This window comes from Stylophora pistillata, chromosome 3 (genome assembly GCF_964205215.1).
Source record: "Stylophora pistillata chromosome 3, jaStyPist1.2, whole genome shotgun sequence".
Lineage (NCBI taxonomy): Eukaryota > Metazoa > Cnidaria > Anthozoa > Scleractinia > Pocilloporidae > Stylophora > Stylophora pistillata.
This window is the reverse complement of record NC_142521.1, coordinates 30,933,465-30,960,850: the sequence shown is the minus strand read 5'-3', so window position 1 is coordinate 30,960,850 and position 27,386 is coordinate 30,933,465. Positions and strand designations below refer to the sequence as shown.

Sequence of the window (27,386 nt, the reverse complement as noted above, 5' to 3'; positions counted from 1 at the left end):
ATATGGAGAGGGGGGTAGCATTGGGGGTGGACAGAGCCTTGGCATATGAGAACTGTATAAACCTACAGCAATAACAATTCACAGAAGACTTCATCAACAGCCTCTTGGCAGGTGTGATCAATGCTTTGTTTTAAGACATGTTCCTCAAGTTCCTGGAACAATTTTCTTAAAAGTTACAATTGAGAAAAATGTCACAACTTCAAAACAGACCTTGCCTAAAATATTTTACCCCAACAACTTGCTGAAGGGATTCTTTTCAGAGGATGATATCACAGATCTACATCTACATTTTATTTAAGTCTATCAAAGGGAAGGCCCATCTCCAATGGTAATTATAACATAGCGCATGCGTTAGTCCTATTTAATTCCTGTTGCATCAACATGAACAAAATCTTTAGATACACACAGCTGTGCTCAATAAAATGACGTGTACAGTTTCAAATTAGCTACAAAATTTCTGTCGTGTGAGTTCCTTAAGTTAAAGTTTCGGAAAGTGATATCAGTAAATGGAAGACCAACCAAACTTTTCTTTGGCTTTTGACCTTCCCACAAGTAGTCAAGCCAACAAGCACAACAAAAACGAAACACAATAAATTAAAACAGGCCTGTTTCCCAATTTATTGGAACAGGAGCTGGAGAAAATTTAGCTGAAAGACATTCAGTAAGAACTAAGAAGAGTACAAATTGGTCTGTGGCGACTTTTAAAGGTAAACATCTCTGTTGATGAAGTTTTTTGCTTACATTTGATATCTCTACCAAAAACCATTTAATTACAAAATCAACAAAATAATCGGAGATGCCAACATTTTCGGGCAACTTTCATTTAAAAAAAAAACATTACAAAAACCTCATTCAGCGCCCAAATTGTTTTCGTATGTTCTAAAAGAATTGTTTCATGCTTTTAGCTGTGCGTATATCGAGTTATATATGCATTTGGAAAGTTTGGAGAGCACTCAAGAAGCTAAGGTTGCTCGAGGCGCAGCCAAGAGCAATTCTTACGCTTCTCTCATGCTCTCCAAACTCCCCGCGTGTATCCATAACTTGATATACGCACGCTAAGCATGAAACAATTCTTAATAAGACAAACAGAAAAAGAAAAAGCCAATTACATAGGAAAAATTATTCTTTGTCACACAATGAAAAGCATCACTACTATTACCAGAGAGAAAAAATAAGCTAAAAATTCTCTTTTATTTGATCAAACTTTTGTTACTCCTAGATATTGTATATTCATGGCTCCTTCCTTGATTATTTACACAATGAGATAAATGCTGAAAGATGTACCCATATTTATGAAAACCAAATTGGAATTAGAAATTTAATTGCCAAATTGTTTGTTAAAAATATATAGTTATTTTGGAGATGTTTTCCAAGAAGTGAGTCAGTTTTGTTAATCTTACAAGTAAAATGTTCATTGTTCAGAATATTTAGAATTGTAAATCAACCATATTTTTTCCCGTGTACTATTCCTTGTAACATGTTAAAATTTTCAGCAGTTTCTTGAATAACTTAACACCATGTCATGCAATACATGATGCCTTTATGAATAAATGCCTGATATATACATGTCCAATACTTTATACTTTGCTTTTCTCAAGACATGAGCTTGGAATGCCTTTCAATAAATAATAAAGAACTTTAGGCCTGACCATAAATAAAATAAGCCCCTGTCCCCCCCCCCCCCACCTCCCCCCTTGAAAACATGAAATAGACCAAAATGAAATAGACAAACATCCGAAAAAATAAAATTAAAAAACTGCAAAATCCCAAGAAAAGGAAGGAGGCCTGCCTTTTCTGGACTGGTTCCCAATCTACTCATGATTTGCATCTGAAAACACATAGATAAACAACTTAGTGAGTTAACAACTTGTGCCAGAGGCACACTTCCCAGTATCAGCATTAAAATAAAACTTTACAATGTCCATTCTTCACTGCATCATATATGCGTGATCTACCTTGGTCTGTAATCTTGTTCTCATTAAGGCTCAACTCAGTGAGTTTGCAATGTTCATCTATTAAAGCATCACACAAGAGTGGTACACCTTGGTCTGTAATCATGTTCCTAGCAAAGTCCAACTTAGTGAGTTTACAATGTTCATCTTTTAATGCATCACACAAGAGTGATACACCTTGGTCTCTAATCTTGTTCCAAGCAAGGTTCAATAGAGTGAGTTTGCAATGTTCATCTTTTAATGCATCACACAAGAGTGATAAACCTTGGTCTGTAATGTTGTTCCAAGCAAGGTTCAACTCAGTGAGTCTGCAATGTTCATCTTTTAGTGCATCACACAAGAGTGATACACCTCTGTCTTTAATGTTGTTCCAATCAAGGTACAACTCAGTGAGTTTGCAATGTTCATCTTTTAATGCATCACACAAGAGAGATACACCCTGGTATGTAAAGTAGCTCCAATTAAGGTTCATCTTGGTGAGTTTGCAATGTTCATCCTTTAGTGCATCACACAAGAGTGATACACCCTGGTCTGTAACATAGTTCCTATCAAGGTTCAACTCAGTGAGTTTGCAATGTTCATCTTTTAGTGCGTCACACAAGAGTGGTACACCTTGGTCTCTAATCTTGTTCCAAGCAAGATTCAACTCAGTGAGTTTGCAATGTTCATCTTTTAGTGCATCACACAAGAGTGGTACACTTTGGTCTGTAATATTGTTCCTATTAAGGTTCAACTCAGTGAGTTTGCAATGTTCATCTTTTAGCGCATCACACAAGAGTGATACACCTTTGTTTGTTACATCATTGTTATCAAGGTTTAACTCAGTGAGTTTACAATGTTCATCTTTTAATGCATCACACAAGAGTGATACACCTTGGTCTGTAATGTTGTTCCAAGCAAGGTTCAACTTAGTTAGTTTGCAATGTTCATCTTTTAGTGCATCACACAAGAGTGATACACCTTGGTCTGTAATCTTGTTCCTATCAAGGTTCAACTTGGTGAGTTTGCAATGTTCGTCTTTTACACTTAATGCATCACACAAGAGTGATACACCTTGGTCCGTAATCTGGTTGTAAGCAAGGTTCAACTTACTGAGTTTGCAATGTTCATCTTTCAATGCATCACACAAGTGTGATACACCTTGGTCTGTAATGTTGTTCAAATTAAGGTTCAACTTAGCGAGTTTGCAATGTTCATCTTTTAGCGCATCACACAAGAGTGATACACCTTGATCTGTTACACTGTTCCTTTCAAGGTTCAATGAAGTGGGGCTTTGCAGATGCTTTGTAAAATACAAAATTGCTACACAATCAACAGGTGTTACCTGACAACCTAAGAAAGAAATATTATTGTCAAGTTTAGTGTTCCGCTGTAGTTCTGAAGCAGCTTTTTGTACAGTGGCTTCATCATGGTATTCATGCAAACATTTCAACATGAGAAGAGCCTCCTGGTCAGATGGCCAGTCTACAAGAATGCTGATAAAAGTGTTGACTGCCTCAGTCTGCTTCCCACGGAGTAGACCTGCCACAAACTGAAGCACCAGATGCCATTTAGGATCTCCGGCATTTGCCCTGAGAAAATCACTGAGCTCATTGGGCTTCATCTTGGCAATTTCCCTTGCAGCAAGAAACTCTTGAAAGATGAGATGAATAAAGCAGAACTGAGACTTGAATGTACTGTCTTGAAGTTTTTTGTTTGGCATCCTGTTAAACAAACCACACTCCTCTATTCCTTGCACCTCTTGTGACTCAAACACCAGCTGACCTTTCTCTATTCCTGCTTTTGCCAGTGCCCCAGCTTTGTTCAATGTATCCTCTACAGTATCTGGGAGCTTACTATTTCCCATAAGGAAATCTTCTGTCAATGGTTTACCTCTAAATTCAGGATGATGCTTGAAGATGAACAATCTTAGGGCTTTTTTGTAAACTTCTCTTGGAGTTGTTGGCAGAGCATTTCGTTCTTGGAGTTTGAAACACTCCTCAAAAATTGAGCAAATAATGTGACTGTTCACTGGAATATAGCAGAGTGAAAGTAACTCTGGATTGCTGCTGATATGATCCCAGATTTTGTTCCCCATGTCTTCATCTTGTGCACAATAGTTCTGAATATACTCGTTGACTTTCTGTGGAGTAAACCCCATTATCTCCACCTTCCTGTCATATTTGATGTGGGCAACACTTTGCAACACAGTTGGTCTACTAGTTGTTAAAACTGTAGCTCCTGAAAGCAGGTCTCCGTTCACCAGCTTCATGTAAAGTGCAGACAATGGCAATTGCTCTGTTGGTTTGTTGCCTGTAAGTACTTGCTCATTTGCTAAACAATCTGCATGGTATTTAAACTCATCTAGGCCATCAAAGACAAGAATTACTTTGTCAGGATTCTCCATAACATGCTGGATCAGATCATTATCATTAATGCCTTCTGGGTGCGAATAACTTAACAATTCTATTAGAGAAATGTTCTCCGCAGTTTCGGTATTAAACCTTCTGAACTGAATTAAGTACAAAAGGTCAAAGTTTTTGTCACTACCACGCAACAAGCCACCCTTGCTCCACTCACGCAAAAGTTTCGTAGAGAAAAGGGATTTTCCAATCCCTGGGCGACCAACCACGAGAATTTTACAAGGATTTTCTGAATCATTGTTGGGGAGAAACAACTCGTCAATCTTCCGTATTGCTATGGATTCACCTTGAGGCCTCAAATAGATTTCGTGTATTTCGTGTCTCTTCATCTTGTCCTCAAACTCGTGTCTCGCTCTTCCTGTGTAAATAACAAGATCAACAAACATGTCATCGAGAGGTCTGTCTTCGTTGTCTTCGGAGAGAACGATCAAAGGTTGATATAGTTCCGTTTCCTCGAGTTTTCGTGTTTTCATCTTGATCATTGCATCACGCGTGGCAATTGAAGAACCTCCCTTGCCGAAAAAGTGCTTTTGACAAAATTCTGAGTCGAATGTGAACTCTTTGTTTCGAGTCGCTTGAAACACGAGAAAACAAATCTCTCCCAAAACGAGCGACGCAAACAGCAAGTTCACTATACAAATTATCCACGCAATGGCCTCGTTATCTGATGCAACGGAATTGTTACACTTAATGGCCGAGGAATGATCTTTTGTTGCATTTGCTGTGGAATTTATAGCGGAGTGAAAACAGGTGAATTCAGGTGAAAATCCATATGGATAAAACACAGATTTCTGTAACACTATAAACAAAATCCCACCAGAAAATCGCAAAAGTAGATGACTAAAGTAACAACGGAACACTCGGTGAGTTCTCGCTCGTAGGCGGCGGCGGGGGTTCTCAAGATCTGGTTTTAACGCTGTTTGAAGCTCATCGACACGCGATTTCACAAAGCACCAGGAGTAAGAGATGCAAATAACCACCAAAGGAACGAAACACAATATGACAAAGCCGTATAGTGGGAAAGGAGAGTTGTACTTCTCATCGTATTTCCTCAAACAGTAGTCACGAGAATCAGGAAAAGACGGACAGTTGAATGTTCCAAGTTCACTTTTTCTAAAGAGAATCGTGAAAGCAGCCAAAATCGCGAAAGCTGGAATGTGGAAAACTGCTACAAGATAGCCAAAGGGACTGAAGTATTTCGCCAGTAGATACTCCTTCAACACTTCCATGTCGACCGCGTAACGCGTTACTCGATGCAGCGGAAGCACATGGTTGTAATTATCAAGAAAGAGGAAAGAGAGAGGACCTGGGACTGAGGCGCCCCTGCCACCCCACTGGGAATTTTTTTTTTTGGCTGAGCGGGCGCGTGCGGGCAGCTTCTTAATATAGCTCTTTTCATTGAAAGAAAAATTCGCTCTCTGCGGCATTTTCTGAAAGTGTTTCTTTTTTAACAAGGCGAGTGCGACATTTCTATGACAGTCAAAAGCCAAAACAAAACTCGAACCTATCTAAGATACGAACACCGTGGGACAGGATCAGGCCAACACTACCTCTTCTCTTTCTAATGCCCTTTTCCTTGGGGATGGAGCGGCCGATGCCATAACTTTTTTCTGCCCCACCATCCTCAACTCAAGTACGCGAAAAGCCCATGGGAATGAATGTTAGGCCGACAAAGCACAGTGTCCGTTTCAAAGGGGGCACCACGATGACGTCACTATTAAGACTTCAATAGCAACCCATGCTCCTGAACTTCAATGATGAAGGTGACCATCCCAACACATACTAGCCTACGCCGTACCCTCCCCCCGAGGAGAATCTTTTCTCCTCGTAAGGGTACAGCTACCCGTAGGCTGAAAGCATACCTAAGGCGGTCTTTAAAAATATTACAAAATAATACCCTGCCTTTATCAAATTTCTGTTTGTAAAATTAAACTAGTGTCTAATCGCTACGATCCAAATCTTTCTTCGCCCCATTGATTGAAATTAAAAATATGTGGCTGTGAACTACACATGTACATGTGTTCTTTTGGTCAGAAAGGTACGTACAGGGCTATTTACATCCGCTAAAGTGTTACGATCCAGCCCATAATGTCACTTAAGATAATTGAATTAAATCAATCAGCCAATAAACTTAAACTGTTCCACATCAAATCTTAAAGGATCGAAGCTTTCACTGAATAAGTTTCACTCGAAACGTGGCATTTCGAGTTCTAAATTCTATTCCTCAAAAGATGAAAAAATATCGTACCATTTACCTTTGAACCCATGGCAGTGCGCATGAATAAGGGGTAACATGCAAGAACTATAGCTAACCAGTAGCCGGGATATACCGAGGCATTCCGAAAACGCATGGAACACGCAGGGAGATAGTAAAACGCTGCGTATTCGCAAGCCGAAAAAAGGGTGAAGTACCAAGAAATTATACACGAGTCCACTGTGGTTTCTCAGGGGATCATTGGCCACAAACGCCTGAGAAAGGTAGTTTGGACTGCCGGAATTCGGAACCGGAAACGGAATCGGAATACTCGGAGTAGGCGGATTCATGCTGACATCATTGTTTACATTTTTGCTCATTTGCATACGTCTTTGCGTAAAGAAGGAAGCATGTTAGATACAAATTGACTTCAGGCAGCTAAAGAGCTAGAAAACCTTACTACATGGTGAAACTTTTAGCTCTTTGGGTGTAATATTCAAGGAGAAATAGTCCATCAAAAACTAAAATTTCTTGGTGGCAATAGCGCTGATGAGCTCATACATTCTATGTAAAATTTTGAGTTTTTAAACCGGTGTTGCACAAAAAGTATTCAATGCATCAGGCTCGTATTCATTGGCCAAGTTAATCGTACTTTGACCTTTCGATATTCAGAACTGATTTATTTTTAGCTCCATCAGAAACTGAATTGCTTATGCTAATGAGGCAAATATTGTAAACAAGGATTCCCCTATACCAGGAATACCCGATATACCCGCAAGGACCGAAAAATAATAAATTTTTAAAAAAATAAAAATAAATTAATAAATAAATACGAATATTGATGATTAAAAATTGATGATAAATTCACAACTTAATTAAATAATTTAATACGAAAATTTTCTCTGAGGGTCCCAAAAAAAAAAAAAAGCCACTTACCCGTGCTGTTCATGGAGATGCATGTATTACAAATAAAAAAAAGTCTGCGTCAGGCCAGTAGCCCATACAGCCTGAGTGACGAGATATTTCTACTCTCCCTTCCCCCTGGACGGGATGCTAATCCATCACATGGTTTCTCCCCGTTTTAAATTCGCCTCCACCCATTTACACACCTGTAGGATGTCTAGGGCGCCATGACCTTTAGGTCGCCACGCTTTTCCAGCCGGAATCATTGCAGAAGATTAAACAAATGCAATATTTCCAATTATTAAAAACTGGATCATTGGATAATGCAATTCAAGACTTTTTATTGGCTTAGCCATTATGGTATATGAGCCAATATACCATAAGCTACAAATATGGTAAGCGTACGCGTCAGCTTAAAATCAAAAGGGAGCTAAAAAATCCGGTTTCTTCTTACAAAATAATAATTTCTTGGGGGCGTTTTTAATAAAACAATTATTCCACGAGCGCTTGTTGGATATGAGATGATTATAGCCAGCTCGGCGCTACGCGCCTCGTTGGCTATCTATCATCTCATATCCAACGCGCGCTCGTGGAATAATTGTTAATTAGTTTAATAGTTCAATTGTAAAAAGTTCTGAACTATTACAAATTGATACTCTACCTTAAATAATTAATAACCGCACATTGGGAGCTATCAAAGCAGCTGCCATTAAGACCAGCCGTCTACAGTTAAAATTGAGAGATCGTCAGTTACTCGACACCTTTTCGCGTCTATTGTAAATACCTTGACTATATACCTTTGAACATAAACCTTGTTTAGAAGAATCCATCAGTACAAGTTATATAACCACTTCATGATATGACGGCCACAGTTTAGTCTCTTTTAAGTAAAAGGCATTTTACACTTTTGATGTATTGCCTCATTAAAACGCCCATGAACAACTGTTAGAAGGTTAACGGTGGTCCATACAGCAATTGGTACAACATTGACAACTACTACTTAAGTATGTCGCTGCCACTGTTTTCGCCAAACAGTCATCACAGCCATATTCTGATAACGAGTCTCGATTGCGAGAGACTTGCTGGTGAAAAACCACTCAATGACAAGCGGAACTGAAGTGTGGATGGCAGAAGATTGCAGAATCTTAAACACCGACTCGTTCTCCAAGAAAATAAACTGATACAAGTACATGAAGCTGTTCACAGAAACTATAGCACTGGATTTATACAACATGCTCATGATAGCGATGTCAGCTGTCAGTCTTTCGCGGCGAGGAGTGCGAAAGCTTCCCCAAGAATTTGATCGTGTGTTGCAAATCTGGTGACAAACGTGATCAATGACCACCGCAAAACTCTGTTCTACGACCTCAGCGAAGCCGTGGATGATTCCAAGAATAGCAATGCTCTCCAAACTGCTGAGATCCGCTTGCAAGACACGAAACATAACGGCGAGAAGACAGTAGAGCTGCGCTAGCAAAACATACGAATATCCTGGGTGGGTAATGTTCCACAACCTCTGAACACAAACTCGTGAGAACGCTTTGAGAGGGACGCCTAAAAGTGGAGCGAACAGTGCGATTACGAGCCTCCCTGTTTCGTTTTGCTTGTTATATACTCTGTAAACATAATTCCCGATAAAAGTTGCAGCGGCAATCATACATACAAACGGCGTTGCCCTTTTAAAAATAACCCATGCCAGCTTTGTTTTTGCAGGAACGAACAAGTGCTTTCCAATCAATAATGGTTGAAAACAGACTGTAATGGAAAACAAAATATAAGGTGGAACAGCGTACGGCCATGGCACCATGTAAAATGGCGTTTTTAGCGCCTGTAGCAGTCCACGGTACAGTGCATCAACAATGTACATGAATGGAGCCGAAAACAGAACCAGTTTTCTTTTCACGCCCTTCAGCTTATGTGGCCGGAAAAGAAGCAAGGGATTAAAAGCCGACCAACAGGCATAATAAAAAGCGCAAGCAACGGCAATATCACCAAGTGTTCTTGCCCACTGGACCTCGACCACCATTTTATCTCTTTGAAATTCGCAGTTCTCTACGGTCTTGTAGATTATATAACACATCATTGTGTAAATTACTCCTAAAACTGCGATCGACAAAAGATGTTGTGAAACGTGTTATTGCACAATCAATAATAACAAAAAAAAAAACAAAGAGATAAAGTAAATAATCGGTAGAATGTTAGCTTATACACGCATGTGAATCATCAAGAGGAATTTAGGGCGTACGTTTGGGCTGGAACATCCTGTGACACATAGAAATATGTGACACGTGCTCCGCAAATAGTGGGTGTGGGTTTAATTGGTAGGGGCTAATTGGATTAGTCTGGGTAAGGACGCAAGTCAAGCTGTGCGACAGAAATATGGCTTAGTAAAGGGCTTATACTATTTTGCGAAACGAAACGAAACGAAACGAAACGAAATTGTACTATTTTGCGAAACGAAACGAAACGAAACGAAATTTTGCGAAATGGCGTTTTTTCGCCTTTATTTAGTAAATATGTCTTCTTCGTCCGAAACAATATGTGTCCACTAATAAAATAATCAATATTTCTAAGAGCCTAATCACCTCTCATTTTATCAACCATAATAGTACTCGTTTCGCAAAATAGTAATTTTGACAGAATTACTATTTTGCGAAATGGCGTTTTTTCACCTTTATTTAGCAAATATGTCCTCTTCGTCCGAAACAAAATGTGTCCACTAATAAAATGATCACTATTTCTAAGAGCCTGGTCACCTTTCATTTTATTGACCAAAATAGAACTCGTTTCGCAAAGTAGTAATTTTGACAGAATTACTATTTTGCGAAATGGGGTTTTTTCACCTTTATTTAGCAAATATGTCCTCTTCGTCCGAAACAAAATGTGTCCACTAATAAAATGATCAATATTTCTAAGAGCCCGGTCACCTCTCATTTTATTGACCATAATAGAACTCGTTTCGCAAAGTAGTAATTTTGACAGAATTACTATTTTGCGAAATAGGGTTTTTTCACCTTTATTTAGCAAATATGTCCTCTTCGTCCGAAACAAAATGTGTCCACTAATAAAATGATCAATATTTCTTAGAGCCCGGTCACCTCTCATTTTATTGACCATAATAGAACTCGTTTCGCAAAGTAGTAATTTTGACAGAATTACTATTTTGCGAAATGGCGTTTTTTCGCCTTTATTTAGCAAATATGCCCTCCTCGTCCGAAACAAAATGTTTCCACTAATAAAATAATCAATATTTCTAAGAGCCTGGTCACCTCTCATTTTATTGACCAAAATAGAACTCGTTTCGCAAAGTAGTAATTTTGACAGAATTACTATTTTGCGAAATGGCGTTTTTCGCCTTTATTTAGCAGATGTGTCCTCCTCCTCCGAAACAAAATGTGTCCACTAATGAAATGATCATTATTTCTAAGAGCCTGGTCACCTCTCATTTTATTGACCATAACAGAACTCGTTTCGCAAAGTAGTAATTTTGACAGAATTACTATTTTGCGAAATGGGGTTTTTTCACCTTTATTTAGCAAATATGTCCTCTTCGTCCGAAACAAAATGTGTGCACTGATAAAATGATTAATATTTCTAAGAGCCTGGTCACCTCTCATTTTATTGACCAAAATAGAACTCGTTTCGCAAAGTAGTAATTTTGACAGAATTACTATTTTGCGAAATGGCGTTTTTCGCCTTTATTTAGCAAATAAATCCTCTTCTTCCGAAACAAAATGTGTGTCTACTAATAAAATGATCAATATTTCTAAGAGCCTGGTGACCTCTCATTTTATTGACCATAACAGAACTCGTTTCGCAAAGTAGTAAGTTTGACAGAATTACTATTTTGCGAAATGGCATTTTTTGACCTTTATTTAGCAAATATGTCCTCTTCGTCCGAAACAAAATGTTTCTACTAATAAAATGATCAATATTTCTAAGAGCCTGATCACCTCTTTTTTATTGACCAAAATAGAACTCGTTTCGCAAAGTAGTTATTTTGACAGAATTACTATTTGCGAAATGGCGTTTTTTCACCTTTATTCAGCAAATATGTCCTCTTCGTCCGAAACAAAATGTTTCCACTAATAAAATGATCAATATTTCTAAGAGCCTGGTCACCTCTGGTCACCTTATAACGTATTTTCCCAGCAGTTTGACCAAACATCAAGTGTTCATTGAGTTCGGCTGGAATTAAGATCGGCGTTTGAATCAATTGAGTCCTTCTAAATAATTTGGGTTGGCCTCAATTAAAATTTGGTTTGGCTCACGAAACGATCGACGTTTGAACTGGGCCTAACTTTCGAATGCACGCGAAGTTTAAAATTATAATTTTAGATATTTCACGAGTTATTTTTGGCATCAGCAATGTTATTTTTCCTCTTAATGTTTTACTTAACTGCAATGGACGGTCATTCCAAACGTGAAGCGTTAGAAATAATTAGAACACTGGCCACCAACTCTGCAATAATTTACGACTTCTAGTTAAATTAATGACATACGTCGTGACTTATTAACTAAATATTTACAATTTAAAATCTTAAGTACGATGAGTTCTTTATGGTGCCAAATTTTGATTCAGCGGCAGCATGTGTGACAAATTTATAGTTGCGCATTTTATTAGTGAACATATTTTGTTTCGAACGAAGAGGACATATTTGCTAAATAAAGGCGAAAAAACGCCATTTCGCAAAATAGTAATTCTGTCAAAATTACTACTTTGCGAAACGAGTTCTATTTTGGTCAATAAAATGAGAGGCGACCAGGCTCTTGGAAATATTGATCATTTTGTTAGTGGACACATTTTGTTTCGGACGAGGAAGGCATATTTGCTAAATAAAGGCGAAAAAACGCCATTTCGCAAAATAGTAATTCTGTCAAAATTACTACTTTGCGAAACGAGTTCTATTTTGGTCAATAAAATGAAAGGTGACCAGGCTCTTAGAAATATTGATCATTTTATTAGTGGACACATTTTGTTTCGGACGAGGAGGGCATATTTGCTAAATAAAGGCGAAAAAACGCCATTTCGCAAAATAGTAATTCTGTCAAAATTACTACTTTGCGAAACGAGTTCTGTTATGGTCAATAAAATGAGAGGTGACCAAGCTCTTAGAAATATTGATCATTTTATTGGTGGAAACATTTTGTTTCGGACGAAGAGGACATATTTGCTGAATAAAGGTGAAAAAACGCCATTTCGCAAAATAGTAATTCTGTCAAAATTACTACTTTGCGAAACGAGTTCTATTATGGTCAATAAATTGAGAGGTGACCAGGCTCTTAGAAATATTGATCATTTTATTAGTGGACACATTTTGTTTCGGACGAGGAGGGCATATTTGCTAAATAAAGGCGAAAAAACGCCATTTCGCAAAAAAGTAATTCTGTCAAAATTACTACTTTGCGAAACGAGTTCTGTTATGGTCAATGAAATGAGAGGTGACCAGGCTCTTAGAAACATTGATCATTTTATTGGTGGAAACATTTTGTTTCGGACGAAGAGGACATATTTGCTGAATAAAGGTGAAAAAACCCCATTTCGCAAAATAGTAATTCTGTCAAAATTACTACTTTGCGAAACGAGTTCTATTATGGTCAATAAATTGAGAGGTGACCAGGCTCTTAGAAATATTGATCATTTTATTAGTGGACACATTTTGTTTCGGACGAGGAGGGCATATTTGCTAAATAAAGGCGAAAAAACGCCATTTCGCAAAATAGTAATTCTGTCAAAATTACTACTTTGCGAAACGAGTTCTATTTTGGTCAATAAAATGAAAGGTGACCAGGCTCTTAGAAATATTGATCATTTTATTAGTGGACACATTTTGTTTCGGACGAGGAGGACATATATGCTAAATAAAAGCGAAAAAACGCCATTTCGCAAAATAGTAATTCTGTCAAAATTACTACTTTGCGAAACGAGTTCTGTTATGGTCAATAAAATGAGAGGTGACCAGGCTCTTAGAAATATTGATCATTTTATTAGTGGACACATTTTGCTTCGGACGAGGAGGGCATATTTGCTAAATAAAGGCGAAAAAACGCCATTTCGCAAAATAGTAATTCTGTCAAAATTACTACTTTGCGAAACGAGTTCTATTTTGGTCAATAAAATGAAAGGTGACCAGGCTCTTAGAAATATTGATCATTTTATTAGTGGACACATTTTGTTTCGGACGAGGAGGACATATATGCTAAGTAAAAGCAAAAAAACGCCATTTCGCAAAATAGTAATTCTGTCAAAATTACTACTTTGCGAAACGAGTTCTGTTATGGTCAATAAAATGAGAGGTGACCAGGCTCTTAGAAACATTGATCATTTTATTAGTGGACACATTTTGTTTCGGACGAGGAGGGCATATTTGCTAAATAAAGGCGAAAAAACGCCATTTCGCAAAATAGTAATTCTGTCAAAATTACTACTTTGCGAAACGAGTTCTATTTTGGTCAATAAAATGAAAGGTGACCAGGCTCTTAGAAATATTGATCATTTTATTAGTGGACACATTTTGTTTCGGACGAGGAGGACATATATGCTAAGTAAAAGCAAAAAAACGCCATTTCGCAAAATAGTAATTCTGTCAAAATTACTACTTTGCGAAACGAGTTCTGTTATGGTCAATAAAATGAGAGGTGACCAAGCTCTTAGAAATATTGATCATTTTATTGGTGGAAACATTTTGTTTCGGACGAAGAGGACATATTTGCTGAATAAAGGTGAAAAAACGCCATTTCGCAAAATAGTAATTCTGTCAAAATTACTACTTTGCGAAACGAGTTCTATTATGGTCAATAAATTGAGAGGTGACCAGGCTCTTAGAAATATTGATCATTTTATTAGTGGACACATTTTGTTTCGGACGAGGAGGGCATATTTGCTGAATAAAGGTGAAAAAACGCCATTTCGCAAAAAAGTAATTCTGTCAAAATTACTACTTTGCGAAACGAGTTCTGTTATGGTCAATGAAATGAGAGGTGACCAGGCTCTTAGAAACATTGATCATTTTATTGGTGGAAACATTTTGTTTCGGACGAAGAGGACATATTTGCTGAATAAACACAGGATGAAATAACTAAATTAAGTTTCCTTAAAGGTAACTTAAAGGTTAACATTAGAAGTATTTAAGTCATCTTTAGGTGACATACGAAAGTTCTGAAATGTATCTTTAATTGAACTTTCCGAAGTCAATTAAAGTGCCCTTATGAACCATTTAGTTAACACTTTAAGGTCACATGAAAGCAAACCTAAATAAGCATTTCATGAACACTTTAAGATCACATGAAAGGAAACCTAAATAACCATTTAATTGAATTTAGGAATCCTCTTAATTCTTGTAAAGTCAACTTTAGTCAACCAAAACTTCCACTTGTAAATGCATCTTAAAGGTTTCTTCAATCTTTTGTTTCCCTTTAAGTACTGCTTAAAGTTACAGGTTTTGTTGTAATTCATCTTTAGTTGTACTTTCTGATTCTCTTAAATTTCAAGTTTTGTTAACATTCATCATTAAGTGACCTTTAAGCACCTCTAAAGGCTGCAGGTTTCACTTTCAACTGACTTTTGATTTGCTTAATCACACCCTCATTTATATCCCAATAACTTATGATATTTTGGGCAACCTTACAATTGATAGAAAAAGAAGCATCACACATTCAAGTAATAACAAAGTGTTTGAAATTGCAGTGATGAAATAGTTTCGTTCAAAACTCATTTGTTCCCCTGAGATAACATAAACCTACAATGAAGCTGAGGATATCCCAGTCGAGCCCCATACATAATTAAAAAAAGAGATGTCCAAATGTTTGAATTACTGATTGACATACTTTATTAAAATTGTTTCACTTTTGTCAATGTATAATATAATCTTCGTCAAGCAGGTAATAGAATATTTACCACTATAAAAGTATGACAAATACACAAATTATATAACTAGCTGTAGTAACAAACTACACAAAAAGATATTGATTCACAAATTGTACTCTCAAATCCAGCTACTAAGAAATGTGATTTGAAATGATACTTGTCTAACAATAAAAAATATAAGTTCAACCTATCAATCTAAAATTCAGAAAAATTTTCTTAATCGACTTAAATTTGCAATAACTCTCAGTTATTTGCTACATTATTACAACTGTAATACTTATTAAATATGATCATATACCTTAATTTCTTTTAGTAAACAAGTGATAGAAAACAGTTCTCTTACTCTAAAATGCAGCTGAAACTTTGATATACAAAAATGATGTGTACATCTATATATAAAAAAGTATCTCATGTGGAGGAAATTTATTAACATTGAAGAATTCACGATCACTCACTTTAGATGAGACCATAATTATTCAATGAAAAAGAAGCCTCATGCAGGCATGCAAAATAACCTCATTCTAGACTTGGCTTGATATTTTGTACATTTTCGATTTCATTGATTAGTAAAACAATTTTCTCACTGTATTATTGCCCACTCTGGAAAATTTTCAGTAGGTGGGCATCTCAGAAAAGGTTGCCCATAAACCCTGGACGGATTCTCTCTTTAGCTCTTGAAGTGAGCTTTTTCTTATAAGCCTTTTCAAGTTTCTTTTCAATTTTTTTCATTCTCCTACTTTCCCACTGAAGGTGATGCACAGAGTATTTTGTTACTTTTGAGGTATTTCCATTGTCATCCTCGTAGCAGCTTTCCTCACTGCTCATTGCCTCCATGACAAGAACCTCTGCTGCTCTCCCCTTTTCATGCTGGTTGGCCCAGTTGACCAGCTCCAGGACTGTAGTTTGTCTCATTAACTTCTAAAAAAAATAAAAAAATTAAACAGGCATGAGAAGGGTGTTATAGGACTTCAAATGAAAAATATGATCCAAATCACTAATTTCTCTTGATATATATATATGTGTGTACCCATTGTAAGAATGGAATTCTTAAGCATGTTATAATATAGGGTCTCTTTGTCCTTTTTTTTTTTTCCATCAAATGGTGCATACAAACTATCATTTATCTCACATCACATTTTAATATTTTTCAAATTTATTTTACAAAGATTTTCTTGGGAGGCTCTAGATACAGACCAGAATACCTCACTTATTTAACAATTTCTCTAATAAGAACATAGTCCCTTAGATGTGTCTATATTCAAAGCCATCCAATTTTGAAGTGCCAAAATAAAGACATTCAATGGGAAATAGCTTCCCTCCCATTGATCAAGTGTACTTGAGGGTGTACTCAGTCTGGTAACATTGAACATCTGTCGGACCCCATCATTTGTGAACAGCAGGGTATATGAAAAGTAAAATGTTCAAAATAGTATCCTAGCCAATAAATACCTCTCTTTGGAGACCACTCTTCCAGGTTTTTTGTTTATGAGCCTCATAGTGGTTACCACTCTTCAGTTTCTGTGTTTTCACACATATTTGAAATGTATTTGTAAAGCAGCTGTTTAAAGAAATGATTATGAAAATGCCATGAGAAGCTGATTGTAAAAAGATTCCCACATAAATTAATGACAATGTTCAAATTTATAATAATTTATGGCAGGCCACCTTAGAATATCTGCCAAGTTAGTATGTCCTTAGTGATTCATTGCTAAGGTGTAAAGTATGCTTTTTTGAGGATCCACACTGAAGTGTCTCAGATCTAGAGACAAGAAATAAACCTGAAAATTTCAGTTTGCAACATATTTAAATTTCTGTAACATTTGGGAAAGTGAATATGTAAGTTAGGAAAAACTATAAAATGCACCTCCCCCCCCCCATCCTAAATTTGACCATGTAATGAAGGTGCTCATTAGAGGTTTCAGGGTATCTAACTGTGTTACTGAATGCTAGTTTTATGATGACATTTATGTTGAGGGGAAAGTGGTAAAAGACACGAATTGATGGTAGAGACTAAAAGCAGGGGTATCATTAAGGGCTGGACAATAGACAAATCGACCAACTTTGAGCAAAATTTTGCCTGGATGTTTTCAAGCCAAGGCCTTCAATAAAACTCAAGTTGTTATAAAGGAGATATGCATCAATATGCTTGAGTGCAAAATCCTTATGCTCACCCACAAAATGTAATGACACCCCAATAAAAGTGAAATGCATGTGCTATGATTATTGGTAGCTACCTTCTATGACTTCTTTTGTCCAAGGACACTTTTCAGGTCCTCCTTGTTGATGTATTGCCTGCTCTATTGTCCGCTCAAAAAGGATCTTGTTGCTGTCAGAATTTATTCTAAGACAAAAACAAATACAATTAAGCATGGTATTCTGTAGTAACAACATTAACACTAAGACAAAAGTACAGTCAAACCTCGATTATCCGGACCTGTTGGGACTTAGGTAATCAGTCAGGATAATCGAAAATATGAATATTAATGAGACAATAATGTAAACAAAAGAGATGAAGATAAAAATCTGCTTCGATGACTCTCCGAGTGCTCGATCTTTTGAAAGCGGAGGAGGCAATGTTTTAAACGCACTTTTCCTGAATTTAGACATAATCTCTGAATTTTTTTACCTCATAAAGTTTGGAAGATCAAAGCTCATTAATAATCATAAAAAAAACGGGACCAGAGAAAAAGTCCGGATAATCGAAAAGTCCGGATAATCGAGGTTCGACTGTAACCACCATAAGGTGTTCACATAACATCTCAATATTTCAAGCAGCAGCTTAGACTCGGATTTCCTCGCTCAATCAAGATAAAGTAAAATATCTCTGAATCTAAAATCATATTACTCACTCTTCGTCAAGATAGAAACCACTAAAGTCATCTTTTTTCAAAAGGAGTTTGTACATTCTCCTCACAGTTCTCTAAAAGAATGAAAAAAAATTCAACAATCGGTTTGTCAAGTATGTCCTATTTCTACTCTCACGCTTTTTAAAAACCCTGGTTGTTTGAAGGCTAGATGATGTAGAGCAATCGACACAAGCACAATTAAAAATTAACCTTACCCATCTATGTGAATAAAACAGGCAAGGTCAAAAGGGTCCAAGAGAAAAAATGATTAAATGAATTTTCATACTAGATAATTCTCGTTGAAACAAAAGGGAGGAAAAAAACTTTTCTGGTAGACCTGTTTATGGTAAAGGATTATCAAGTAAATGTAACCACATCTAATCATGTCAAATGATTACCGCCGAAATAATTAAGTTAATTATGCATATAATTCGCGCGGCAAACATCTACTCAACATAAAAGAAAATCTTCCACGAAACAGAACTGATTCAAGCAAATTATGAACACAAATCACATTATTCATGCTTATCAGTTATGTTTTTTTACTCACTCGACAAGCCGGTGGAACTACTACCGTCGTTCGCCTTTGTCTTCTGTTTTGGCGCCGACGGACGTTGGCTGCATTAATAGAGAGCTTTAGATTCGAGTACGAGAACGAGTACGAGTACGAGTTTTAACCGCGCGAGATCTGGCACTAGTATCTCGTACTCGTAGTCGTGCTGACGAAAATTGTAACTTTAGATTGTAAACAAATGTATCGATCCGAGTGCGAGAGTTTTACTGGAACAATCTCGCCATGTTTAGCCAAAAAAACCTATCCTAGAACCATCCGTCTACCTCCTTGGTGATTTATGAAATCACAACGATGAGAAGGCAACATCCTTACAAGCAGTATGAAAGGATTGACGATGTTTTTGACCCTATTTCTCCTAAGGAGTTTGAAGCCGAGCTCAGGTTTGGCATCACAGGATTGCCTCTCCTTCTTCGGGCATTAGCAATTCCAGAAATGTTTACTTGTGCCAATAGCACGGTATGTTCAGGAACGAAAGGACTGTTGATTTTATTGAAACTTTTTTCTTACCTATGTCGTCTCTCGGATATGATTCCTCGCTTTGTTCAGTGCCAGAGCTGAGCTTAATCTTCAACGAGGTGATCAGCTTTACTTACACAAACCATGGATACTTGCTCAGAGATCTCGATCAACCCTGGCTGAGTAGCCAACATCTGGAAGACTTTGCTCTTGCTGTCCATGGAAAGGGAACAGCTCTTGAGAATTGCTAGGGGTTTAGAGACTTGACAGTTCGCCCAATTTTTCGCCCAGGAGAGAACCAGCGTGTACCCAATGGGCACAAAAGGGTACATGCCCTAAAGTTTCAATCATTTGTTGCGCCAAATGGTTTAATAGCCAATTTGTATGGACCAGTTGGTAAGCTAATACGATTATTTGCATCGTTCTGCCGTAATGCCCCCCCTTATTTAAGCCCCCAGATTTGAAACTGAATTGAAGTGTCACCACCGCAAATCCTGGAATTAGCACCCCCTCGAATAAGCACCCCTCCTATCGACCAAAAATTTAAAACTAGTACCCCCCTCAAATAAGTGCCCCCTCCCCTCCCCTCATTTTGTGGATGAGTACTGAGACAGCAAAGGATGCATAGTTTTCATCATGTAGTATTAGATTTGTACATTGCACTAATGGTGAGTTAAACTCTAGGATCAGTTTTTTATGTCAATAAATAGTTGATTTTGTTTATGTGTAGATGATGTATTAAAAAAATGGTCATGTCAGGCCACCATTTAGGAAAAATTAAATAAGTCCCTCCCTTGAATAAGCACCCCCATTTTCGCATAAATTTGAATTAAGCTCCCTGGGCACGGTATCTACACCTACAGGAGTGGGCTGGAAAGATCAAATCTTTCAGGAAACATTTTTGGTAGTCAGCCCCTTGGTAAGAGCTTCATTAACTGTAGCCTACCCTTGAATCTTTACACAAATATCTATAACCCAGCCCCTGCTAAATCAAAATTGCTAATAACCAGTTAACTTGGAAAATTGAAAAAAAAAATTACATTAAATCAGTCTGTAACTCAACAGTTACCTGCAGCTACAAGAGTGTTATAACACTAGCTACTGATATAAATCCAAGTATGTTTATTCCATAAATTTTCATTTCAGTGGGTAAAAGGCACGATGCTGGTATGTTAAGAATGTCTGGCCTCCTTCATAACCTTCTGCAGCATTCATTTGATACCAGTGGACAACCACTGTGTATATATGGCAACCTCGCCTATCCACTCAGAATTCATCTTCAAGGATGAAGTAAAATCAGGGAAGCTGTGGAGTGGGTGTTTAGCAACATAGTAACATACTTCGCTTTCCTAGATTTTAAGAAGAACTTAAAAATTGGATTAAGTCCAGTAGGTGTAATGTATTCAGTGTGTGCTCTGCTTAGGAATCAACTACAAGCACCTATTTTGGTGTTGAACCTCCTACATTAGATGATTATTTTCAGGTTTAAAGCTCTTGATTTGCTACATCATAGTTAGTAGTAACTTTGGCTACATTTAAGCAATGCAATTTGGCAAAGTGATGAGAAGATAAAAGAGAAGAATTGAACCAAATTATAATATTGTAATTACATTTTCTGCTTGTAAATTTCTATGTATAGTTAGCTATGAAAGGAGTAATTGATGAATATGGGATGTGGATCCATGGCCATCAAGTTTTTTTCCTTACTGGAGAATTTTCAAATCTAAATTAATTTAATTGAGAAAATCAAAATTGTATATAGGTATAATTTTTAATTTCAAAACAGCTGAACTGACTTTGTAATAATAATACAGTACATTTATATGATACAACTACATATATATTTGTAAAAAGATGTAAAAATAATGTATACAGATATTTTACCATACAAACTCTTCCTTAGTTCTCATTTCATAAATATAATGGTATGAATATGACAATAATTAATGAGAATTTAATAAAATGTTTCAGTGTTCAAGGTTTTATCACAGTGTTCGGCGATTTTCGTCCACGATATACCTCTCTCTTTTGAATCTGGTCAGTACTTGTGAGGCTCTTCAACCAATATATCTCTGAGAAGCATAGTTTCGTGTTTCCTTTCCAATTAAAAAGTTCTCGTTTCGCCATCGCTACGAATTGAAGAAAGTCGGGAAAGTGTCAACCACATCACAACAATTCATTGTTTATATCTCTCATGCATGGTTAAAATTCAAAGGGTGAAAGTGCTGTTTAAAGCCCTCATTTTTCAATTTGAATTTATTCGTCTGCCGATATGTTGTTTACGTGTGTAGACCATAGAATTTCTTGAAAATAGGTCGACCAAAAAGTATCAAAAACGAATGGAATTAGGGTTTGTAATAACATTCAATTCGATAAAACCTCTTTATACCGCTTTAAGTTTGCTTTTGTTGACTTAGAACAAGACTAGGGTAAGTTTAAAATACAAAATATTCACCTTTCGAAACTCGTTCTCTGGAGGACGACTTCCGGTCAAAATCTCGTTGTCGACGAGCGGCACACGACGAGTTTCCCGTTCCCGTGACAGTGTCACGGAGAGCTACGCATGCGCAATGTGAGCACACTAGTAAACTCGTACTCGTAGTCGTTCTCGTACTCGAATCTAAAGCTCTCTATTATCAACAGTTTGAAGACGGCCCTCGATCCGCTGAAGCGCTTCAGAGTTTTCTTTGTTGCTGCGCTCTTGCTGCTGCCGAAGCTTTACATTTTCGCTCGCCAGAGCGTGATTGCTCCGGATCAACTCCTCCAGCAGCACAATGCAATCGTCGGACACTTTATTCCTTTTTTCGCCGCTGGAACCACATCATGGTTTTGATCGTGCAATCGTCTTTCCGCCATATTCTTTTCTTACTTGCTTTAACTACGAATTAACGGTAAAATAACCACACTACAAGTGCTTCTCTCGGATGCTTTGTGATGCTTTGTTAACAAAGTAGTCAAACGGAATATTGAGGTTCAAAAAAGCGCGCGAATTAATATTTCTAAAACCAAACAACGACCTCCTGTTGACATATTGCCTCGTTGTGATGTTTATCGTACTGTGCCTAGCTAACGCTGGCCAGTACAAATGAAGACTCGAGTGTAATTGGAAGCAAGGAAACAGAAAGGCGGGAAAACACGAACTACACGTTCGAACTTTACTTGTTCAAGTAAACAGCTTCATACCGATACCAAAGTTTCAAAAGGGTTAGTTAAAAATATATCTGAAAATGTAGCCGTGTGTAGGTCAAGGATATCTTGTAACAAAGGAAATTTACGTATGATGCACGATCCTCGCAGTAGATAGCGCTAATTTAAGCAATAGCGAAAATCACACCTGAAAAAATGAGGCCTGTACGGGACTCGAACCACTGACCTCTGCGATACTAGTGCAGCGCTCTACCAATTGAGCTAACAAGCCAACTGGGAGCAGGCCGTTAAGTCGATTCGTAATAAACCCGTGAAAGTGATAAATCAGATACAATGAAATATATGAAGTTTATATATTTTGAACTGCGGTATTAGATACGTATGATGCACGATCCTCGCAGTAGATAGCGCTATTAGCTTAAATATTTGAAGCTGTTCACTGTTTCTTAGGTTCTGTATTTTTTTTTTTTCAGGGAGTGAGGAATCTGCTCTTTTCCTGCCATGACTTTTTCCCACAAGGGCACTGAAAGCTTTCTCGATGGCACATCATAGGTTGGCAGATGATGAGATGGCACATCTTGTCAGTCAGTGCTTTTGTTGTACTGCCAATGTGTATGTAAAATTGTCACCCTGTATGAATTGAAGCTTTGGACGAAGTCAACAGATTAATATGTATTTCTGTAAAATCAATACTGTCTGTCAGCTTCATAGGGAGATTTCCACAAATAACATTGTTTGTATATATGAAACAAAATTTACACTGATCCATGAAAATAAAAATTTCACAATACATATACAAAAAAAAAAAAAAGAAAGAAAAAGACCAACTACAGAGAATAACCAAAAGTGCTAACCTCATTATAGTAATGCTTGATACAGACAGTTATTTTTTGTTGCCTTTATAGAGTGCTGGAAACACAAACTATTACGTATTCATTTTTATTGTTTGAATTATTTCTCTGAAATTCCCATTTATTGTGACAGTAACATGGGTGTAGAAAGCTTTCTCAATGGCATTTTGTAAGTTGGCAGGTGAAAAAGTGGCACATCTTGTAAATCAGTGCTTTCAAGTGACAGAAGTCTTTCTTTTACCCATTCTTTAATTGCATACCAATGCTTTTGATTAATAAAGCTATTTATTCAGTTTAATTGTAAATGACAGTTTCTTAGGATTTATTGTGACTTGATTTTTGGAGGCATGAGCTATAGAACACATTATTTATATTGTAGACAATTTGTTCGGCCGAAGTCAAAATAATTTGTTAGTTTTGTGCAATATATGTTCGCAGTGTTTATGAAAATAAAATGTTATGTCTGTGGTAGGCAGAGGCCTGCCACTTTTGTTTGTCCGATTAGTTGTTTTAGTAAGGGTGGATTACATGAGCCGAGTTCACTCTTTGCTAGGATGGCATTATGTGGGCAGGCCAGCCTGACTCATGTAATCAGCCTCTAAGTGGATGATTGGCAGGCCTGTGGCCTGAATTATTATTTCCCTCAGATTTCTAGCAAAGGTAAATAGATCAATCACATTTAATTCCAGTTTCATTTACATTAAATTTTATTCTGAATACAGTTGAACCCAGTAAATGGGCCACCCTCAGGGAACTGGCAAATGGCCACTAAATAAGGGTTTTTATTTCTTTTTTTGTTAGATCCCAATGCAAATTTATAGCAAATGAACAGCTTTGCTCAATGAGCAAGGTAAATGTAAAGCAAATGTCAAATTTACGTCACACTTGCATGGAATTTTGTCAGGAACAAATACTTGAGTTTAGCTTCAGTTTATAGCTATTGCAAATTTAGTTCAAGCACACTTCTTTTTCAGCTTGAGGATAGTGTTTCAGAAGAAGACATTTCATTCCCAGCAGACAAGATGGATCACAGAAAGCTAATGGTATCATCTATAGGATAGTGAAAGAAAAACCATTGCAATCTGTGTCCCTTGCGAGGATTCGAACCTCCTGCAGTCAGCCTAGAGAAGGTGATCCCAGCTGTGAGGAGAGTTTCGTGCGCTCCTCTCAGTGCTTGTCTATTTTCGCGTCTCGAGGAGAGGTGCAGTGCAGATTGCCCATACTTTGTTCTTACCCTCTGGTACCTCGGCAATGATGTATCCGTATCGTTTTTATTTTTATGTTTTATGATTTTTTTATTTTCATTGATTGATACGAGCACTGAGCCGTTAAATAGGTCTCAAACCCGGAGGCTAGACAAGTCGGTTCTCGGCTGTAACCACCAGAGGACTGTGTCTGTGTTCAAGCGGGGATTTACTTTTCTCCGGCACCCTTGACATTCAAAGTCAAAGGAATACAAAAAGACTAAAGCCAGGTTGGAGAGTATCTGCTTTTTAACTGAACAACATTAAAAAATTATGGCATTTGCAGAACGGAATGGTGACTGTAGCTTAACTTGAGAGGGGCCACGAGAACTAATTGTTTATATCATATCAGTCAAAAATCAATTATCTCAGAAAAATTGCGCATCACCTTATCAGCTGGAAGACAAAAAAAAGTAAGAGCTGGGTCAATATTCATAAGGAACATCTGCTCTATCAGCTGGGCAGAGGAAGAAATTTGTGTGGACCTTTGTGATGATTCAAACCTCAATTTATTTAACATCGCTACCAAACGTTCTTATAGCAGAGCAGAAAGACAAACTTCTGGGTGGACGCATGTGAGGATTCAAACCTCAGGCTTTTTAATCAATATTCCTGGAAAGGAGAAAGATTGTAAGCCTTACATTTAATACGGAGAAAGAAATAAGCCACACGACAAAAGAAAACAAAGGCAAATAATATGAACCAGAAACATTACAAACTTGCCGCAATAGTCTACGAAGGTACTTTCTCAATGGGGCGTCCATGCCCCCACAGCCAGTAGACAACTCCGACCTCAAAAAATCTTCAGGGATTGAGTGCGAGCAAGTTTCAATGTTAATCGTCTCAAGCAACGTTCAATAGCGGTTATGTTCTCATGTAATAATTAAAGACGTAAAGATATATGTAGGTATGTATCAATACATACACATGACTCTTTTTATATTCAAATTAACTAACCTTCATAGTCAGATGAACTTGAAATTTCGTGAAATCACGGGAATTTGAAGTCGCCACGAAAGTATCTGTTAATTTCTTTCCGTTACCTTTCCGCTTATGCCTTTCGAAAGTTGAACGTGATTCGAAGCCATTAAAGCGCGCGCAGAAAACATTTCCTGACTTGTCATCGCACTCCATGCGCTCTTTAAAGGAGATGCAAAAATGAAACCGTCGCTTTCAATAAGATGTTTCGACCCCAGAAAGAATTGTGAGCTCACGTTGCTGCACGTAAAACAAAATTTGCTCTTCTGGCTCATCAGTGCAAGTGTTGGCTGATTTGTGATGAATTTTCTGTTGACAGTTCAGATTACAATGAGACTATCTTTAATGCATGAATTAAAGATGTCAGAACAGCTATACTCATTTAAATCTCACCTTAAAGTCAACTTAAATGTATTTTAATGAAACACCCTCTTTTGTGCCAAAAAAGAAACCACTTAAAGGATACTGAAAGATTTGCGCTACTAAAGTTAAACTTATGTTCAATTAAAGATTCATTAAAGGTTAGAGTTAGCTTTCGGATATTTCATTTGACAATTAAAGACGATTAAAGCTTTACTCAACCTTTAAGACTGCTTTAATTTTGCCTAAAGGCACTGAAATAAGAACATTCGTCCTGTGAAAGGTGAAAAAACCCCATTTCGCAAAATAGTAATTCTGTCAAAATTACTACTTTGCGAAACGAGTTCTATTATGGTCAATAAATTGAGAGGTGACCAGGCTCTTAGAAATATTGATCATTTTATTAGTGGACACATTTTGTTTCGGACGAGGAGGGCATATTTGCTAAATAAAGGCGAAAAAACGCCATTTCGCAAAATAGTAATTCTGTCAAAATTACTACTTTGCGAAACGAGTTCTATTTTGGTCAATAAAATGAAAGGTGACCAGGCTCTTAGAAATATTGATCATTTTATTAGTGGACACATTTTGTTTCGGACGAGGAGGACATATATGCTAAATAAAAGCGAAAAAACGCCATTTCGCAAAATAGTAATTCTGTCAAAATTACTACTTTGCGAAACGAGTTCTGTTATGGTCAATAAAATGAGAGGTGACCAGGCTCTTAGAAATATTGATCATTTTATTAGTGGACACATTTTGCTTCGGACGAGGAGGGCATATTTGCTAAATAAAGGCGAAAAAACGCCATTTCGCAAAATAGTAATTCTGTCAAAATTACTACTTTGCGAAACGAGTTCTATTTTGGTCAATAAAATGAAAGGTGACCAGGCTCTTAGAAATATTGATCATTTTATTAGTGGACACATTTTGTTTCGGACGAGGAGGACATATATGCTAAGTAAAAGCAAAAAAACGCCATTTCGCAAAATAGTAATTCTGTCAAAATTACTACTTTGCGAAACGAGTTCTGTTATGGTCAATAAAATGAGAGGTGACCAGGCTCTTAGAAACATTGATCATTTTATTAGTGGACACATTTTGTTTCGGACGAGGAGGGCATATTTGCTAAATAAAGGCGAAAAAACGCCATTTCGCAAAATAGTAATTCTGTCAAAATTACTACTTTGCGAAACGAGTTCTATTTTGGTCAATAAAATGAAAGGTGACCAGGCTCTTAGAAATATTGATCATTTTATTAGTGGACACATTTTGTTTCGGACGAGGAGGACATATATGCTAAATAAAAGCGAAAAAACGCCATTTCGCAAAATAGTAATTCTGTCAAAATTACTACTTTGCGAAACGAGTTCTGTTATGGTCAATAAAATGAGAGGTGACCAGGCTCTTAGAAATATTGATCATTTTATTAGTGGACACATTTTGTTTCGGACGAGGAGGGCATATTTGCTAAATAAAGGCGAAAAAACGCCATTTCGCAAAATAGTAATTCTGTCAAAATTACTACTTTGCGAAACGAGTTCTATTTTGGTCAATAAAATGAGAGGTGACCAGGCTCTTAGAAATATTGATCATTTTATTAGTGGACACA

General features: G+C 37.1%; 2 protein-coding genes and 4 long non-coding RNA genes across 6 annotated transcripts; 2 read left to right on the top strand and 4 right to left on the bottom strand.

Annotated features, from left to right (window-relative positions):
* Positions 1-1,400: 1,400 nt before the first annotated feature.
* Positions 1,401-5,608, bottom strand: LOC148735597 (uncharacterized). Its single transcript, XM_088753508.1, has one exon. The coding sequence runs from the start codon at positions 5,581-5,583 to the stop codon at positions 1,900-1,902; it is 3,684 nt and encodes a 1,227-aa protein (XP_088609634.1). The 5' UTR covers positions 5,584-5,608; the 3' UTR covers positions 1,401-1,899.
* A 2,511-nt stretch (positions 5,609-8,119) lies between these two features.
* LOC148735596 (uncharacterized) lies at positions 8,120-9,583 on the bottom strand. The gene has a single exon (XM_088753719.1). The coding sequence runs from the start codon at positions 9,532-9,534 to the stop codon at positions 8,452-8,454; it is 1,083 nt and encodes a 360-aa protein (XP_088609845.1). The 5' UTR covers positions 9,535-9,583; the 3' UTR covers positions 8,120-8,451.
* A 5,673-nt stretch (positions 9,584-15,256) lies between these two features.
* LOC148735595 (uncharacterized) lies at positions 15,257-18,785 on the bottom strand. The gene is made up of 5 exons (XR_015998856.1): positions 18,715-18,785; positions 18,168-18,238; positions 17,553-17,659; positions 16,768-16,876; positions 15,257-16,236 (listed from the first exon to the last, which is right to left on the bottom strand). It is a non-coding gene; the product is annotated as an uncharacterized LOC148735595 (long non-coding RNA).
* LOC148735594 (uncharacterized) lies at positions 18,747-21,179 on the top strand. Its single transcript, XR_015998857.1, has 2 exons — positions 18,747-19,194; positions 20,341-21,179. It is a non-coding gene; the product is annotated as an uncharacterized LOC148735594 (long non-coding RNA).
* LOC148735593 (uncharacterized) lies at positions 20,947-21,787 on the bottom strand. The gene is made up of 2 exons (XR_015998858.1): positions 21,650-21,787; positions 20,947-21,323 (listed from the first exon to the last, which is right to left on the bottom strand). It is a non-coding gene; the product is annotated as an uncharacterized LOC148735593 (long non-coding RNA).
* A 477-nt stretch (positions 21,788-22,264) lies between these two features.
* Positions 22,265-23,688, top strand: LOC148735592 (uncharacterized). Its single transcript, XR_015998859.1, has 2 exons — positions 22,265-22,398; positions 22,815-23,688. It is a non-coding gene; the product is annotated as an uncharacterized LOC148735592 (long non-coding RNA).
* The last annotated feature ends 3,698 nt before the right edge of the window (positions 23,689-27,386 follow it).